Genomic DNA, 18,344 nt, shown 5'->3' with positions numbered 1-18,344 from the left:
TTTTCTTCTGCACCACCTGACCATTCATACTATGGGATTGGCGGCATACTGTACCAAGGTTTGATCATCACACATGGATGCTGTCGCTCAGATCTGATCCTGTGACAAATTACAGCTATGGTGTTTTGATGATGGTGGTGGAGAGAGCCGTCTGAACACATGGGTCCAAAATCTCCCATCTTCCATACAGTAAGTGCTCAACTCAGTTGTGTCGGAGTACCCAACTGCTACTGAAGTCCTATAATAAACATCATTCCTGAATCCTGCATGTCTTCTCCTTGCCCAAGAGCTGATTAAGGGTACAGGCTGTGAGTAGAAAGATGTGCTCATTTCATTCCATTATTGTCTCGCTGCTGAAGTATCTGTGTCCAACCCTAAACTGAAATGATTTGACTTAAATAATGTTTTTTCTTCTTTTCTGATATGGAGGAAACTTAACCAAGCTGTAACTTGGACTGTGCTCCAGGTCCTATCTCACGTGTTCCTTTCCTGCTTACATCCCTTCCACAAAAATGTCTTTAATTAACAGAAAAGTGCAAAATAAAGTTTATCCATACAGTTGAATAAAAAAGTAATAATGTTGGAAATTATATTGATTTGAGATTTAATCATTTTCAACTAGATGCAATACAAAATCTTTGTACGAATAATATTGCCATTAATTACTTCTTTTTTTTTTTTTAAGATTCCCAACATAAAGAAAATAAAAAATATACAATAGGCTTATGTAAGGGCACCTGGACTCGCACAATGGTCCTCTCATGCAAATATAGGCTCTTGTGGCCAGTGATGAGAAGAGGTTTGATGGAGCTAGTTTTTTACTTTACTTTTACTTATTACTTTTTTCACTTTTCAATCTAGAGATGTATTTCCTGTTCTGAAATGCGACTGCCTTGCGTTTCTCACGGGCTTGTCTATAGTTGAAATAATGACCCAAGCCTTCACTGACACTCTGGATCATAGTCTTAGTTATCTCTGGGAGGAAAGATTGCTCTTCCTTCTTCTCCTCCAGTTTGGCCTCCTCCATCTTCTGCCTCAGACTGTCGATCTCCTCCTTCATAGCAGACTCTTTTTCAGCGAGGTCTTTCTCATGCAGCCTTTTGTGTTCCTCCACTTTGCTCTCCAGCGCTCTCTCCATCTCATGCTTCCTCTGCTCAGCCTCCTGCTCCATTTTAGCCTGGGAGAAAGAAATCACAACCGCGGAAGGGAGTGTAGAACACATTTCAACTAAGACACTACTTAGTACATCATGTAAGAATTACATTGACAGCATTGGATTATTCAGAGCCTTGTATAGTATATAGAGACATAGGGTCCATGGTCTATGACAGCCACAGACACAAAACAGTCTTACTGAAGTCCATCCACAATGGATGTACTGTATTATGAACTGAAAGCCAAACCTTCAGCTGACGCAGGCTCTCCTGGTGACTCCTCTCTACCTCTTGCATCTCTCTCTCCAACAGCTGGTGTTTCTCTTGCTCCACCTTCTTTTCTTGCTCAGCAATGGCTGCTCTTTCTTTCTCCTCTGCATCATAAAAAGATCTCAGATTAGCCCAGCAACCACTTGGGTGGTCTTAAGCAGAAAATGCCAGTCAAGATGGAAAATCACCTCCTCTCCTGCATTGCTGTTGTCTTTACAGTATATTAGTTCATTCATCAATCGATTCAGTTTCTACCGATTATTACAGAGAATGCTGGAAACTAGAGTATTATTCTCTGCTATAGACCAGTTAATCACTATAGACCAGTTAATCACTATAGACCAATTAATCACTATAGACCCACGTTTGTGAAACCATGTCCGTGCGTCACTCACGCCACTCACGCATCTGTGAGCTCCCTGCCCCCTGTCTATCTACGCTTATGAAACCAGGCCTGCGTTTGTAAGTATGTCACCCTCATTTCTTGACCCTGTACCTACAGAATTCTTTAACCAGGTGTTCGACAGTGTTTCCAGTCATGTCCTGAAGATCATAAATACAGGCATCTTCCCAGACGCCCTTAAAACAGCTGTAAAACCGCTACTAAAGAAACATGGATGCTAATGCACTGAACAACTACAGGCTGATATCCAACCTCCCAATTCATTAGTAAGATACTTGAAAAGATAGTTTCAGTCCAAATACTCCTTTCTCAAAGAAAATGGGACATGATTTGAAAGGTATTTTAAAGTTTTAAAATATGGTCTGGGCAGTAAAGCTGACAGACTTGTGTATTTGTCATGTGTCTCCTCTTCCTCCTTCCAACTCATGCACACTTCCCCATAGTTTTATTTAGCTTAGCGTTTGGCCTTCATGCACAGTGTCTTCAGGGGAGAATCCCAGTATAGTTTATTTGTTGTATTTTCAAAATGTGTTAGTTTGACACTCTAGTAGTTGATCTAGCTTCAAGCTAGATCAGACCAATCTGTTCCTAATAGGTATTAGTTACTGTCAGTGTTTCTTCATCTTCTGTGCATCTTTTCATCTGACCAGTCTTTTGTCTGCTTACATCAGTCCCACCTGTGTTCAATCCAATCCAATCAGTCAATCAGTGAATCCATGCTCAGTCCAGAGTCCCACAACCCATTACTATCACTGTTTGTGTTCTTACTCAAATGTTTATCTAGTGTAAATTAGTGTAAATAAGCTGACATTTATCCTTTTTTAGTTAGTATTAAAAATTATTATAGTATTATAAGAATAAATATTATAACCGGTCAGAAAATAAATACAAACGATATCAATGTGGTCTCAATCCTCTTTATTAATTAATCAAGAAACAGATCAATAGTGCATCTGGGCATGGTAACAATACTACACTCAGCAGTGCATGGTTCCCAAAGACACTTTCTTCAGCGTAATTTCCTCAGGAGCTTATATTGAAAGACTGTGTTCATTACATCCAGTCCAGTACTGATTAATGGCATGAGCTTCCCGAAGAAACCAGCCTCTGATTTCTCAGGCTTGTTGTTCTTCTTCAAGTCCTCGATCTCCCTCCTCAACAACTCAGCCTTCTCCTTGTGGCCCTTCTCCAGAAGATCACTCTGCTCCTTCAGCTTGCAGTTCAAAGCCCTGTCGAACTCGTCCTGCTGCTGCTTCAACTCCTCCTTCATCTTATCCTCCATCTTCTTCCACTTCTCCTCCCAGCTCCTGCGATCGTCCTCCATGGTGCGCTCCATCTCTGCACGTTTCTGCTCCGCGGCCTTCCTCTCCTGCTCCAGCACCGCCGCTCTCTCCCTCTCCTCTGGGTGATTCCACAAAGGAAATGTCAAGAAAAAGTTGCCTTCACATGTTTGAGATTCATGCATGCAAAACATGATTGGTCAATATTATATGTAAAGAGACCAAATGAGAAATAATTGACAATGTGTCAGTTCTGAACACAACTGTGTGCGCTGTGCTCAATGTCCAATCAAGATGCAACCGCTGGAGCTAAGGATGTAACAATAACCGGTATAATGATAAACCACGATAAAATCTGATTCCGTTTACCATGATAAACCGGTGGCCTGTCCGCTCCGAGTAGGAAATGAGTCCTTACCCCAAGTGAAGGAGTTCAAGTATCTGGGGGTCTTGTTCACGAGTGAGGGAACCATGGAGAGGGAGTTTGGCCGGAGAATCAGAGCAGCTGGTGCGGTTCTGCAGTCGCTTTACCGCACTGTTGTGACGAAAAGAGAGCTGAGCCAAAAGGCAAAGCTCTCGATCTACCGGTCTATCTTCGTCCCCACCCTCACCTATGGTCATGAAGGATGGGTCATGACCGAAAGAACGAGATCACGGATACAAGCGGCCGAAATGAGTTTTCTCCGGAGGGTGGCTGGGGTCTCCCTGAGAGATCGGGTGAGAAGTTCAGTCATCCGGGAGAGACTCGGAGTAGAGCCGCTGCTCCTTTGCGTCGAAAGGAGCCAGTTGAGGTGGTTCGGGCATCTAGTGAGGATGCCTCCTGGGCGCCTCCCTAGGGAGGTGTTCCAAGCGTGTCCGGCTGGGAGGAGGCCGCGGGGTAGACCCAGGACTAGGTGGCAGGACTACATCTCCGCACTGGCCTGTGAGCGGCTAAAGATTCCCCAGGCAGAGCTGGTTGATGCTGCTAGGGAAAGGGATGTCTGGGGAACCCTGCTGGAGCTGCTGCCTCCGCGATCCGACCCCAGATAAGCGGATGAAGATGGATGGATGGATGGGTGGATGATAAAAGTATCACTAAATCTGTGTTTGATTATCACGCTTTGAAAAACTCACTGTAAATACTGTACTGTCCAGCAACAAGCAAAGTTAGCAACAGTCTCCCAGGCACATTATTTTAATGTTTATGCAAGCAAAAAATGCATAGTGCTGCTAATTAGGTGGGCTAGCTTGTAGAAGCTAGCCCAACTTGTGATATTCCCACTATTTCTTTCTTTCTTTCTTTATTCTAGTTCTCCCCAGTTTTTTGGCCCTCAACTACGTCTTCATACTTTGTGCTAGAAACTTAATTCAAACTTTAAAATGTTCATACTGTTTGGCTCTTTAACGGATCCATTCCGATTTTTTTTTAATATTTTTTTTAGAAATTTAACTTTTAAAACTATTTTTGTCCCATTGAAACTACTTGAAACTGCTTTTGGAATGTTCAGAAAGTTTTTAGGTGGTGGCAGCAGTTGCTTTGAAAATATTCACACATTTAGTAAACTGCTGACACTCCTACAGTTTTGACAGCTCACACATATTATATATCAAAATGTTCACACAACTGTGCTGATTCGTACAATGTAAGTATCTAAGCTGTGTGACTTACAGTTTTCGCTGTATGACAATTTGTTCGGCAACTGCGCTCCCCATTGAAACGTATGGCACCGCACGCTAACTTTTGAGCTGTTAATTTTGCATTTTTACCCTTTTTCTAACTTGTCGCTATGCCTACAGTTTTAACAGCTCATACACATATTATTTATCGAAATGTTCACACAACTGTGCTGATTCGTACAATGTAAGTATCTAAGCTGTGTGACTTACTGTTTTTGAGGTATGACGATTTGTTCGGCAACTGCGCTCCTAATTGAAATGTATGGCGCTGCACTCTACCTTTTGTGCTGCTAATTCTGAATTCATACCCATTTTCTAACTTGTCACCATGGCTACAGTTTTTAAGCTACACAGACATATTCTACATTAAAATGTTCAGCATGTTCCCATGATTCTTACGGTGTCAATATCTAAGCTGTAACATTTATACTTTTTGAGAGAGAGCTGTCTGAAGCCAGCATGCATTCCCATTGAAGTGAATGAGAGATGTTCAGAGTGTCATTTAGGATTTGAATTTTGGGACACAAGCTGGCTCTCTTAAAGGTACAGGCACACTTTTATGACTACAGTGGTAGCATCACACCACAGACCACACAACTCCCCTGGGTGTGGTAGATACACAGTCTTCACTGATGAAGGCAGGTGGGTGGCCCAGAGAGGGCTACACTGTCCCCGACCTGCTATGACATGAGGGGGCGGAGTCTCGCCATCACGCCACTATCCAGGCCACGGACCCCTCAAATCAGCCTCTGATGAGCTAGAGACACAAGGTCTGTGCCAGTGGGTGCACAGAGATTGCCCGGAGGTCACTACACTTCCCTCGACCCGCTGTGATCCGAGGGGGCGGAGTCTTCCCACCACGCCACTATCCACGCCACGGGCCCCACAACTCAGCCCCTGAGTGGGCTAGAGACACACGGTCTTCACCGGTCGGGGAAGGTGGGTGGCCCAGAGAAGGGCACACTGTCCGTGACCGGCTCTGACCTGAGGGGGCGGAGTCTCGCCACAACCCCACTGTCCACGCCACGGGCCCCACAACTCAGCCCCTGAGTGGACTAAAGACACATGGCCTTCACCAGTGGGGGCAGGTAGGTTGCCCAGAGAGGGGTACACTGTCCCCGACCGGCTCTGACCTGAGGGGGCGGAGTTTCGCCACCACGCCACTGTCCACGCACCCCACAATTCAGCCCCTGAATGGGCTAGAGACACACAGTCTTCGCCGGTGGGTGCATGGAGATTGCCTGGTCCGTAGTAGTACTAGCAGTAGATGTTACATACAGCTGCGGCAGCTAGCCCACCTCACATTTTCTCCAGGAAATGTACTTTCTAGTTTTATTTGTTTGTTTATTTATTTGTGATTTTCAATATAAAACTTATTATTATTTCAGTGTGTGTATCAGTAGTTTTTGGCCATTTTCCAGCACATTTTAACAACACCGTGATAATACTGATTACCGTGATAATTTTGGTCAATAGAATCGTGATGTGAAATGTTCATACTGTGACATCTCTAGTGGAGCATGTAAATACACGGCCCAAAAACATTTTTGCCAAGTCCACCTTTTTGGGAACACCGTACAAGCACTGCTCCAGCGCATTGCTTTTAAATATTTCTCTGGAACTTTGTAAACCTTTTTGCAACGCTAGTCAATGTAGGGTACAACTTAGTTTTAGCTTTGCTAGTTGGTTTATAAACTTGCTTCTGTGTGATGACGAGTTTGATGAGTTGCCAAGTGCAAAACATCTTTGAACCCAGTCGACAAAAAATGTAAATTAAATCCAGGCCATACTGTATACTGTACAGTAATTGGATTGGTCAAACGTTTTGAGACTAAATGGGATATAATCGTTTAAGTTTGGGGCAAGGGTCTTACCATGGATCTTTCTTTCATTGTCAGTGAGTTTCTTGTCAGCCTGTAAGATGGAGCTGGACTCGCCGCTCTTCTCCTTCAGGAACAGCTCCAGAACCTCCTCAGCCTGCAGAACCAAGCCCTCATTAGGATGATGCATCGGGTTTCATTATTCAACACTGTCAGGATTATTTCAGTCAGGGGTCTCAAACTCAAATTGGCTTGGAGCCACTGCTGGCATCGTCAACTCATAGGAGGGCCACTTCAATGTCAACTTGAACTACTAACTATAAGAAGATGCAATATTTCGGAAAATGTTTGGAAAATATTTCATTTCTATATCGAGACTCACAACTTAGTCTCCAAATGTTGCAAGACTATTCTATTTTCATCATACAAATTCAAACCGGTTTCGATTAATTTTAATTAGGGCTGGGACGCGATTAAAAAAATTAATCTAATTAATTACAGGCTTTGTAATTAATTAATCGCAATTAATCGCATTTTAATCGCACATCAATATTTTACCTGAGAACAGCGAGAAACATTTTTTTCAAATGGATTTTGGTATATGAGTGAATCAATGAATAGTGAATACATAGGCTTAAGCAACAATACATTGTTTATTTCTTTTATAAAGGTGGTACTTAACCAAGACCATAAAGTGCTGCACATTTAGGAACATAACATGCATTTGAGGTTCAGGTAGCCTATACCTTCTGTAAACTCCCGAGTCCTTACTCCATCGTTAGATTCAACGCTAGCCGCAACATGTTTTGCGTTGAGGGGATATTTTAGGCTAGATGCGCTGCGGTGATACGCAAATTCTTTTTTGCACAATTTGCACAAAACAGTTTTTTTATCCACGCTTCCATCCATCCGTCTTTTATAAACAAACTTCCCATCCACGGGGCCAACCAAAGCGGTCTCATCTGCGTCTTCATTCATTTTTACGTGCAGCTCTTAGCAACTTAGCTGGGTTTGTTATGGTGGTCTGCCCGGTCTGACTTCTGTGTAACACTCTAGCATGCACGCTGCTTGGTGCACCGGTTCACCGGTCCGCCGATACTCGTCCATGGAGAAACGTTCCGCGGTGCAAATATAAGTGCGATTAAAATGCGTTAATTTTTTTAACGCGATAATTTGTCTGTAATTAATTAATCGAAATTAACGCGTTAAAGTCCCGGCCTTAATTTTAATATATTTTAAAAGTTAGTGTTGCAAATCTTTTTTCCTTACTTTTATTTTATCTTGAAAAGCCTACATTTGTACTTTATTCTGTTTTAGCTGCAAGATGCATCACTAGCCCTCTCAGCTGTGTGGCTCGTTTTTTCCTCTCGTCTCCCTATGACACTGTTCTCCATGTTTAGTAATGAATAGCTCTTGACATTATATTCCTTTAGAACGGCGACTTTGTTCTTGCATATCAGGCAGGTATCATTTCCATTGAACTCCACAAAAAATACTGCAATGTCCATATTTCTTGAAACTGTCTGTGTTCTTAACGTTAGTTAACCATGGAAACAGCCTCTCGGTGGCGAGCTGCATTCCGTTCATAGTTCATAGTCGCGTGCGGAATGATAGCACCTGTGACTGTATGCAGCATTCACCTCGCGCGCTGCGCACAAACGGCACCGCTGGTGCCGTTTACAGGAAATTATTTTGCGGGCCGGATAACATTATATTTCTGACATCATGTCGGCCGGACGGAGTGGTGTGGCGGCCCGCAAATGGCCCGCGGGCCGCGAGTTTGAGACCACTGATTTCAGTGGACTAAAGTTACACAGAAAATAAATGTTAAATAAATATGATGTATAGTACTATGTTTATGTATATATGTAGCTGTGTAGTTTATGTATATAGTATGTTTATCATTTCTAAAAAAAAACTGTAACAAGACATCAGATAACTTGCAACATTCTTACCCGAACTCCTTTGTTGGGCGTTGAGCGATACTGTGCCACCAAGTTGTCATGGTAATTACAGTAAGTCTCGTAGCCCCCTGATTGGGCGAAGAATCCTTCCTGGATCTTCTGAGCCACCGGAGCAAACAGATCCTTCAGCAGATCCTCACACTTTTTCTGTGAGACTTCCTCATTCTGGATGAGAAGATCAGCATAGTGCTTTGCAACAGCCTCCTGAAAGAGTCAAATGAGGACAAATTAACAGTTGGTTCTACAATGTTAGTGTAAATGCACCGGTTGAAGCTGGACTTATACAGTACAGTAGCTCAGAGAAAACCAAATTACTGCTCTTACCACAAGATTTTTCAAGTAATCCCCATTCTGGTCTTTAAAGGATCGTTTCATGAACTCCTTGGTGGCCTCTTCGTCGGAGTGGCGGTGCTGCTCTGACATCTGGCCCATTTCCACAGGGAACAAGGCCTTCAGCTGCTCCATGCCGCTCTGGTACACCCTCACACCCTCCTCCACAGCAGCCTGGTTCTCAAGCTGGGCCATGGCCAGGACCGCATTCTCCAGACAGGGCACTCCTCCTTGGGCAATGGTCTTCACATACGTCTTGACCAACTGGCCAAGCACTGCAACCATAGACAGATATTAGTTCATGTGATGAAAGTATGTGTACTCTATCCAATGTTCTGGATAGCTCCGTTAGTAGGGCAGTTGAGGGTTAAGGGGGTTAAGGGGCCACTCATACTCAGAATGGATGCAGATGTGAACAACAACGTTCATTTATAGGGTTAGGTCGTGTTCACACTAGCCTTTTTTGGGTGGAGGCAAAAAGCGCTGCTTTCTGCACATTTTCAGCGCTCTTCAGAGTGTTCTGTAACCTTAACAACAGGAATCATAGCCTACTTTCTAGCCAACGGTGACTCAACCGTTATCAAAATCATCCCTAACGTCAACTGAATTAGTAATATTATATAGGGCCTAGCCTACTATAAATGAATAGCCATCAGCTAAAATTATGGCAAATTAATTAGTAGGCTACTTGCATTGGCTTTGGCGTTTGAGGGGGGGAAGGAGGGTGTATCTGACCAGCCAAGGCGCCGTTTGTGGGTAGCCTACATGACATCATCCGCGGCCGACAGCAGTACGGGGCATATCACAACCTCATATAAATGGATTGTTTGTAACCCATGCCATATAACTCTGTGTAATGTGAAACCGCAATCACAAGTGGCTCAACCGGGAGGCTACTTTATCCATCTTGAAGTCTTTTGGGGGCACTGGTAGGCTAACCAAGTTAGGGACGGTACACGCGTACCAATTCTCCTCGTCCTGATTGGTCATCTGTCAGAAAGGTGCTTGACATCACACAGCGCTCAAGCACCTTTCTGAAAAGTTAAACAAAATTTAACTCAAAAGGAGGTGGCAGCTGCGCTTTTTAAAAATGTGTCTACCTTTTGCCTTTTCCCACAGGGTTGCATGTAAAAAAAAAGCACTGGCCGTTAAAAGAAGTGTAGTGTGAACACGGCCTGTGGCAGCCCATCTTGCTTACTTCGTCCAGTAACCTTTAGGCCCCCTTTGACAGTTTTCACACGGCTCATCTGGAAAACGTAGAAGCAAAAAGCGTCTGCCGTCTGCCTGAAGCTGGGGCACAGCTCAGCCTCGTCCATGGCCTCCAGCCGGCGCATGTCCGCCGGGGAGGCGGGGGTTGGGAACACAAAGCACTTGCGCGAGGGGAAGTAGCTGCGCACGCACTCTCGCGGGAGGTTGTAGAGCAGGGTCCTCTTATCTCGACCTGGGGGATTGACACAATCATGACTTCTTCACAGCATCAGTAATGACAGCTTTTATTCAAACAATCATTGTTGAACTACAGGCAACCTCACCATAAAAATTGCCAGGGCAAATGTACGTACTGATAAGTGGAGTTGGTTTTGAAGCCAAACTAAATACATTAGAGCAATATAAACCTACTATTTAATTAATGAATATACTATTTAATTTCTATAAATGTACTGGTAAATGTATTACTACTCGATTTATTTTTTAAATACATTAACGTGTACATTTTCATATCAGATCCCTAATCTAAATTCTCACAGTTTGTCTCGTTTTGTTTTGTCCAAGGGCACTATGGCCTTAAATTCTCCCCAAAGGTCGCTATGGTGACTTGAGACTTAGCACATTCAGATTCACTTTCATTTCATTTATGAGGAAGCAACTTCCAGAAAATGCCAGCAGTGTTTTTTAAAGATTTATATAAGGAAACATTAGTTTCAGTTTCAGTTTGACATGGCTGTGTTCATATGACCACCTAAATACACAATCATTTACAGTGTTCCAACTCTATATGACTGCAGGCAAAACATTTATTACTCAAAACACTCAGTATTGATTCAACCCATGAAAATACCTTTCTTGAGTTCCAGGGAATGCTCCAGGTACTCATCTGCAGTCACGTCTCTGCCATCGATGCTGAGGTGCAGAGTGAAATCTCTCACTGCCCACACAAAGTTAGGGAAGAACTGGACAAACTGGCTGTCTTCTCCTTCCTCCTCATCGCCGGAGGACTTCACCTTGATTCGCTCTGTTAGCTCGGACACATATCTGGGATTGGTTAAGGAAAGACTCTCAATAAAATGTTATAGGTTATATGGAAACGTCTAAACTGTCTTCAAAGGATCTGTGTGATTGCCTTTCAAGGCAACACCTTTTCAATAAGGGCATGTTATATAAGGAAACATTAGTTTCATTTAAGTATATTGTGGCTGTGTCCAACACTAGTACACTATATCACTGTCAATACGCTTCACTGCCCTTCCCTGTCTAAATAACTATATCTAGTTATTTAGACAGGGAATATATAGGGAAGATATAAAAATATCTATCTATCTAACTAGTGCAAGAGATTCACTTTCAATTTCAGTCATGAGGGAGGAGCTTACATAACACTTAATATGATTGCTATATAAGGAAACATCAGTTTCAGTTTTACATTGCTGTGTCCATATGACCCCCCTCCCTCCCTCCCTCCCTCCCTCCACACACGGGAGTGTGTTTGTGTGCATGGGGGGGGGGGGGGGGGGGCTGCATGGGGGGGCTGCATGGGGGGGGGCTGCATGGGGGGGCTGCATGGGGGGGGCTGCATGGGGGGGGCTGCCTCATACTGAAACTGAAAGAGAATCTCACATGAGTAGATTAACTACTCTCTGGTTTAGTCTTTCCCTCATACATCCACTCACCCACAAATATGGTTGTATTTGGGAGTTGCTTTGTGTGTGTGTGTGTGTGTGTGTGTGTGTGTGTGTGTGTGTGTGTGTGTGTGTGTGTGTGTGTGTGTGTGTGAGAGAGAGGGGGGGGGGGGGGTAGAGAGGGAGAGAGAGAGAGAGATGGGGGGGGGAGGGGGAGTATTTTAGCTAGAGAGTAAACCTAGTTAATCTGAAGGTAGTACAAATATGAATGATGATGATGATGATGATTATTATTATTAATCATCATCTTGGAGCTCGGCTGTCCATCTGCTCTGGAGGTCTCACAGAACTGTCAACATATCAACAGCCCCAAAGGATACTGGAGGTTCTCCACTGCCTGGTTGTCTATGGTCCCTCGACTGTTGTAAACCAGAGTGCTGCTCAGCAGAACAGCCAGAGAGAAGATCCAGGAATCATTCTGGGAATCTCCCTGAAACACAGTAGGCCTCATGAGTCATCATTGTGATCTGTCACAATTACATCAACATCAAATTCAATCATCGTACAATTGAAATGACCGAATTCAATCAGGCCTAAAATAGTTGTATGTTAACATTCAAAGTAGGGCCTATAATGTATGTGTTTTTATCAAGGATAGTAGGGAAGAAGACTGGTCACTTGCCAACCCTCACCTTCTCTACATCCCCCAGTCCCTCTGTGTCCAGCAGCACCAGAGTGTGGTCAGCTTTTTTAGGGTGAGGCACACACCACATCCAGATGCCCTTAGTCTTGGACTGAACGGTGGCTCCAAGAGCAAATCCTGAATGAGCATTAATTTCGTTAGGAAAATAAAGGATTAGAGAAGTGAATGAGCGCGGTAGAATAGAATAGAACAGAATAGAACTTTATTGTCCACCGGAGGCACGGGTGTCTCACCGTCTCTCTGGCCGGCCAGCTTGTTCATGAGATAAGACTTGCCAGTGCGGTACAATCCGACCACCGCCACTATGACAACTCGCTGGTTAATTGTCATAAGATAGTTGATGGCCTCGGGGACAGCCCGGAGCACGCCGTTGTCGTTTTCGATGAGGCACAATGGTGACTCCATTTCTGACACCTTAAGGGTTCGTGTCTGGTCAACTCTGAGGTGGCCTAAATTACTGGTGAAAAACAGTGTCAGTCTCTCAATTAGATTGCATTCAGATGGATCAACAACCTAGATGACTCACTGAAAAGACATATGTCCTATATAGCCTCAGCCTATCGACGTCAACTCACCTGATGACTGCGCAGCGTCCTACTGCAATGAGTTTGTGCGCAAAAATAAGTTTTTCCTGGTTTATAGCCTTGGATAGACACGCCCGTGTCTGCAGAAAACTTTCACTTTCAGATTCACTCATCAAAGCGACTGCATCCAGGGTTGCCAGATTGGTGTGATGTTTTCCAGCCCAATGAGTGCTCAAAATCCGCCCAATGTGATAAAAAAAAACGCCCACATATTATAGTATATAATATTTAGCAGTGCATGCTAAGAAAAATGCCTTTCAGTTGAAATACCGAAAATAATAATAACTCGTGGTAATCTGCAACACACGCCTACACATGTCACACAGCCTACGACAGAGAGAAAGATGCGTAATCCCATCAAATAGTCAAAATGATATAATGCAGGCAACAAATTATAATAACACATGAGAAGCATGGCTATATCATGAATATAGGAACGGCGATGTTGCGGTCAGAGAGCAACTCAAGATGACAAGATGACAAGCTAGATAACAAGCTTTAGTGACAAGAAACCGCTAGAGAACGTGACAAGGGGACTAGGCTACACAACTTCCAATGGTAGGCATATATAACCACCTGTATAACCACCCATGAATAGCCTGCCTGCTCGCCTACAATAACCGAGTCAGGAGTGTGACTCAGGCAGGCGAGCAGGCAGAGACACAAGTAATGCATCACTCAATGATGCGACATCCACAAACACCTGCTGTATTAAATTAAAAAAATGTCTTACCTTCAAGCCGAACAGGCCAGGAGTCCATTCCAACTTCTAACGTAACTTGTCAACGTCAAATTATGTACATGTGGTGAACTTGCTAATTAGCAAGTATTAATAGATGTTTGAGTCAAAGCTCCCCAACAATTCCCCAGCTATTCTTATAACCTACATTATACAACGGTTAGTTCTGGTTCTTGATTCTGATTGGCTGGAAGCCGTGTTAAAATACTTTGTAACACACACCTGGGACCGCATATCATTCCATGTTCAGTATTAATGCGCCTCCCATTTGATCCAATGCATTGTAGTTGTTGTTGTTGCTTGGCAGCCTATTTGTTAGGGGAACTATTTTGCTCGGCGGAATTGAGGGAATGATGCTTCGTTTTGAATAAATGTTAATATTTTACATTGCTGTGTGTCTATTTTACACTAATAGTTGTAGTAACCGTTGTATAAAAGCAATAAACCACTCAAGGCCGTGTGTTATAGTGATTTTATAACAGCTAGGGTTTTTGACCCCGCTTGCGTCGTGCCCAACAACGCCCCCTAGCTGTTATAAAATCACTATAACACACGGCCTCTCGTGGTTTATTGCTTAATTTTACAAGACTGAAGACTGAAACCTCGACGTGGTAAGCTATCATTTTTGTGTGACAATAAAAGCTAAAAATGAATAAATAAAAAGAAGAAGGAGAGATTAATTGTTACATGTTTTGACCAGGGGGGTAGGATGATTCATGTAATGTTACACTGAACCTTTCCGTAGAGCATTTGCAGGATAACCGTCGACATGTTAACCTACACACTTCAGGCAAATATGCAAATAAACCGCAAATACTCATTTACTGTAGGTTAATGTTATAGCTCCGTGTCTGTAATATATGTTGTTGCAAATTAGATGTGTAGGTCCAACCTCGCAATCTGATTGGTTAAGAGTATAGTATATTTGAGTTTCTATCCATAGAGCAGCATCCCCACAAACTCATCTGATTTTGTGTTGCCAGGACGCCCCCAGATCACTCACTAACGCCCTGTCAGGAATAATTTATTCCATTCACGTTTTCACTCTAGCAGTCTGCTCTTCAGTCCTATCTGCAGATATCATTTTGTTACCGAATGACAGTTTTCAAATGATGAAAGCCGAGGTGGCTCGTAACTACCCGTTGTAGGCCTCTACATGATATTATGCCAGATATAATATCCTAATCTCTTTTCTTCTAGATATAATATCCTAATCTCCTTTCTTCTCAGTTTAGTCAGCGCTCAACGGTGTAAAATCTCCATGTGTTTGGTATGCCTCTTAGTATATCATACCATGTGTGTTATCATACCATGTGTGTTATCATACCATGTGTGTTATCATACCATGTGTGTTTGGTATCCCTCTTAGTATATCATACCATGTGTGTTTGGTATCCCTCTTAGTATATCATACCATGTGTGTTTGGTATCCCTCTTAGTATATCATACCATGGCGGACACGGTATTCATGGCAGAGCCGGTGTGTCTGATTGAGAACGACCGTGACGTGAAACTGCGCGTGGTCCCCAGTGCCCTGGACATCCTGAACCAGATTGACCAGCATGTGGTGGTGGTAGCTGTGGTGGGTTTGTACCGCACTGGCAAGTCTTACCTCATGAACAAGCTGGCCGGCAAGAGCAAAGGTGGGCACACCGTCTCCTTCCTTGCAAAACAATTCATATATTTCATTTCATTTCAAACCTTTATTTATACTCTAAAGCAATGAGGATTCCTCACAGTGATGACAAGTTTACACACGGACACAAATATCAACAAAACAAATGCAATATAGCCTACAATAATAATGAAAACAGTTAGGCCTACGGGTCAAGGTACAAAGCTATGGATTTAAACTCTGTGACGGAGTTAGAGTCTGTTAGGTATTCCACATTAGGCTACGGAGTAGACAGAGTCCAGGGGTCTCCAAGTTGTCAATAGCGATTCAGAAAAACAGATCGTTGAAAACAACCCTTTCACGCCAGAAAATAGATTTTTTAGAAGCTGCATTCTCAGTGCCCCGTCCGCCGCCATTAGGATATACTTGGCTCACGCTGGATTTTAAATTTCTTCTACAGGCCTCCGAATTACACCAAAGTGATCTCGGTGAGTCAAACGTCTTATAATATGCCGTAAATAAGGTCCAGGTTGTCAAAAACGAACATTCTCCTTTAAAACAGGGCTGAACATGATTTTTTCCTTCACTACTCCTTTAAATGACTCAATCAGCACAATACACTGATTACATGCACTGAATGGATCAGCCAGTGTTGCATAATCCTGACTTTTTCAAGTTTCTGATTGATTTTGCTGGGCTACTATCGTCTGCAGACACGGGGCGTGTCCATCCAAGGCTAGGCTATATAAACCAAGCTAAACGTAGGCTATTTTTGTGCACAAACTCATTGCAGTAGGACGCTGAGCAGTCACCAGGTGAGTTGACATTTTGGACCTCGACCTCAAGCCAAGCCTGATTTACCCATACAAATCCAAACAAAACTTGATTTTTGCTCTTTCCCTCAGTGAAAGAATCCACGAAAATCAACTTTCAGACTGTTTTTTTACTTAAATGCGTCTTATTTTCTGCGCTTTATTTTCGTCCGTGTTTAGCGTTTCGGTAGCCCTTTTCTGTCCTGTTGTTGCATGCTCGCTCATGCCAGACAACAATGACCCTCCATTCACTTCGCCGTCAAAATAAATCGGTGTCGGCCTATTTAGGAGAGGCGCTCATATTTACAAGTGTCAGATAAACATGAAACTTCACTTACCTAAGCAAAAGGGTCTAATTAAACACATGCTGGGTTTTGAAGCCTCGGTGCTACCATTAAATAACTTATTTAGACGCGTTCATTCCGAGTGAATTTATTTTTCCGAGGTAGTTCTTCTTCTGAAGTTCTGAAGTCAAGCTGCTTAAAAGTGTGTGTAGGGTTCTATTAATACATCCATGGTGAAGGGTAAGACAGCTCTCGAAGTGCTTACATTGGAATTCCCATTGACATTTTAACATTGGGACGGTTTATCCAATCAAAACTTGTCGTGACTGTCCCGTCATTCACATCGCCTGCCAATCCCCAGAGGAGAGCTATGTCTCAAAGGCCTTATCTTTGTACAAAGATAGACAACATTCTGTTTGGTTTTATTTGGAAAAATAAAATGCATTATATAAAGAAGAGTGTTATGATTAACAAACTATGTGCCGGTGGCCTTAATGCTTTAGACGTTTCCTCACTAAATTATTCCTTTAAAATCAAATGGATCAAATTATTCTTCAAAAATCGCAACTCAATTTGGAACTTTATTACTGCCCATGTGTTCAATTCTCTTGGAGGGTTGAATTTTCTGCTTAGATGTAATTACAATATTTCTTAATTACCAGTAAAGCTCTCTAATTTTCATAGTCAACTTTTATTATCTATTTATTAACTTTTATTATTTATTATCCAATGATGTACTCACACGATTTCTCTCCCCACAAATACTTCATTTGGAACAATCAAGATATTAGATTTAAAAATAAGACTTGGAGATGGGTTGATAACAATAGTCTGCTAGTTAGTCAATTATTGAATGATAGTGGTCATCTTTTCACTTACGAGGAATTTCTTTAATTCCTATTCCTATAGTTTTTTCTCAAAAGCCTCCGGATCTGTCTATTACACTAGAACACAGCTCTGGATCTGTTATTACACTAGAACACAGCTCTGGACCTGTTATTACACTAGAACACAGCTCTGGATCTGCTATTACACTAGAACACAGCTCTGGATCTGTCTATTACACTAGAACACAGCTCTGGACCTGTTATTACACTAGAACACAGCTCTGGATCTGTTATTACACTAGAACACAGCTCTGGATCTGTTATTACACTAGAACACAGCTCTGGACCTGTTATTACACTAGAACACAGCTCTGGACCTGTTATTACACTAGAACACAGCTCTGGATCTGTTATTACACTAGAACACAGCTCTGGACCTGTTATTACACTAGAACACAGCTCTGGACCTGTTATTACACTAGAACACAGCTCTGGATCTGTTATTACACTAGAACACAGCTCTGGATCTGTTATTACACTAGAACACAGCTCTGGACCTGTTATTACACTAGAACACAGCTCTGGACCTGTTATTACACTAGAACACAGCTCTGGACCTGTTATTACACGAGAACACAGCTCTGGACCTGTTATTACACTAGAACACAGCTCTGGACCTGTTATTACACTAGAACACAGCTCTGGACCTGTTATTACACTAGAACACAGCTCTGGATCTGTTATTACACTAGAACACAGCTCTGGATTTCTAGCGCCAAAACGTGGCTCCGGTCGTATCCAAAGGCCTCCGGATTTGAGGTTGGTTTTGGCTGGGGTAACTGCTCAACGGCCCTTCTGGTGCCTAGAAACCTCCCGTCAGGGCATGCAAAAAATGGACTGATTGACTGTGCATGTGTGCTTCGCTAGCTGTGGCATACCGGGGACAGGACCCACCGGACGCCACTGGATCCATATGAATGCAATCTAATTGAGATTGACACTGTTTTTCACCAGTCCTTTAGGCCACCTCAGAGTTGACCAGACACGAACCCTTAAGGTGTCAGAA

The 18,344-nt window shown here is 43.0% G+C and overlaps 1 protein-coding gene across 1 annotated transcript; it reads right to left on the bottom strand.

Annotated features, from left to right (window-relative positions):
• Positions 1 to 2,836: 2,836 nt before the first annotated feature.
• Positions 2,837 to 12,822, bottom strand: LOC311320334 (guanylate-binding protein 2-like; the record flags this gene model as incomplete). The annotated part of the gene is made up of 9 exons (XM_084452065.1): positions 2,837 to 3,228; positions 6,638 to 6,740; positions 8,539 to 8,751; positions 8,872 to 9,152; positions 10,076 to 10,318; positions 10,937 to 11,130; positions 12,095 to 12,204; positions 12,407 to 12,534; positions 12,651 to 12,822. The coding sequence occupies 9 exons, from the start codon at positions 12,820 to 12,822 to the stop codon at positions 2,837 to 2,839; spliced, it is 1,836 nt and encodes a 611-aa protein (XP_084308191.1).
• Positions 12,823 to 18,344: the final 5,522 nt, after the last annotated feature.

This window comes from Borostomias antarcticus (genome assembly GCF_949987555.1).
Source record: "Borostomias antarcticus genome assembly, chromosome: 17".
Taxonomy (NCBI): domain Eukaryota; kingdom Metazoa; phylum Chordata; class Actinopteri; order Stomiiformes; family Stomiidae; genus Borostomias; species Borostomias antarcticus.
This window is presented reverse-complemented; position numbering and strand designations above follow the sequence as displayed.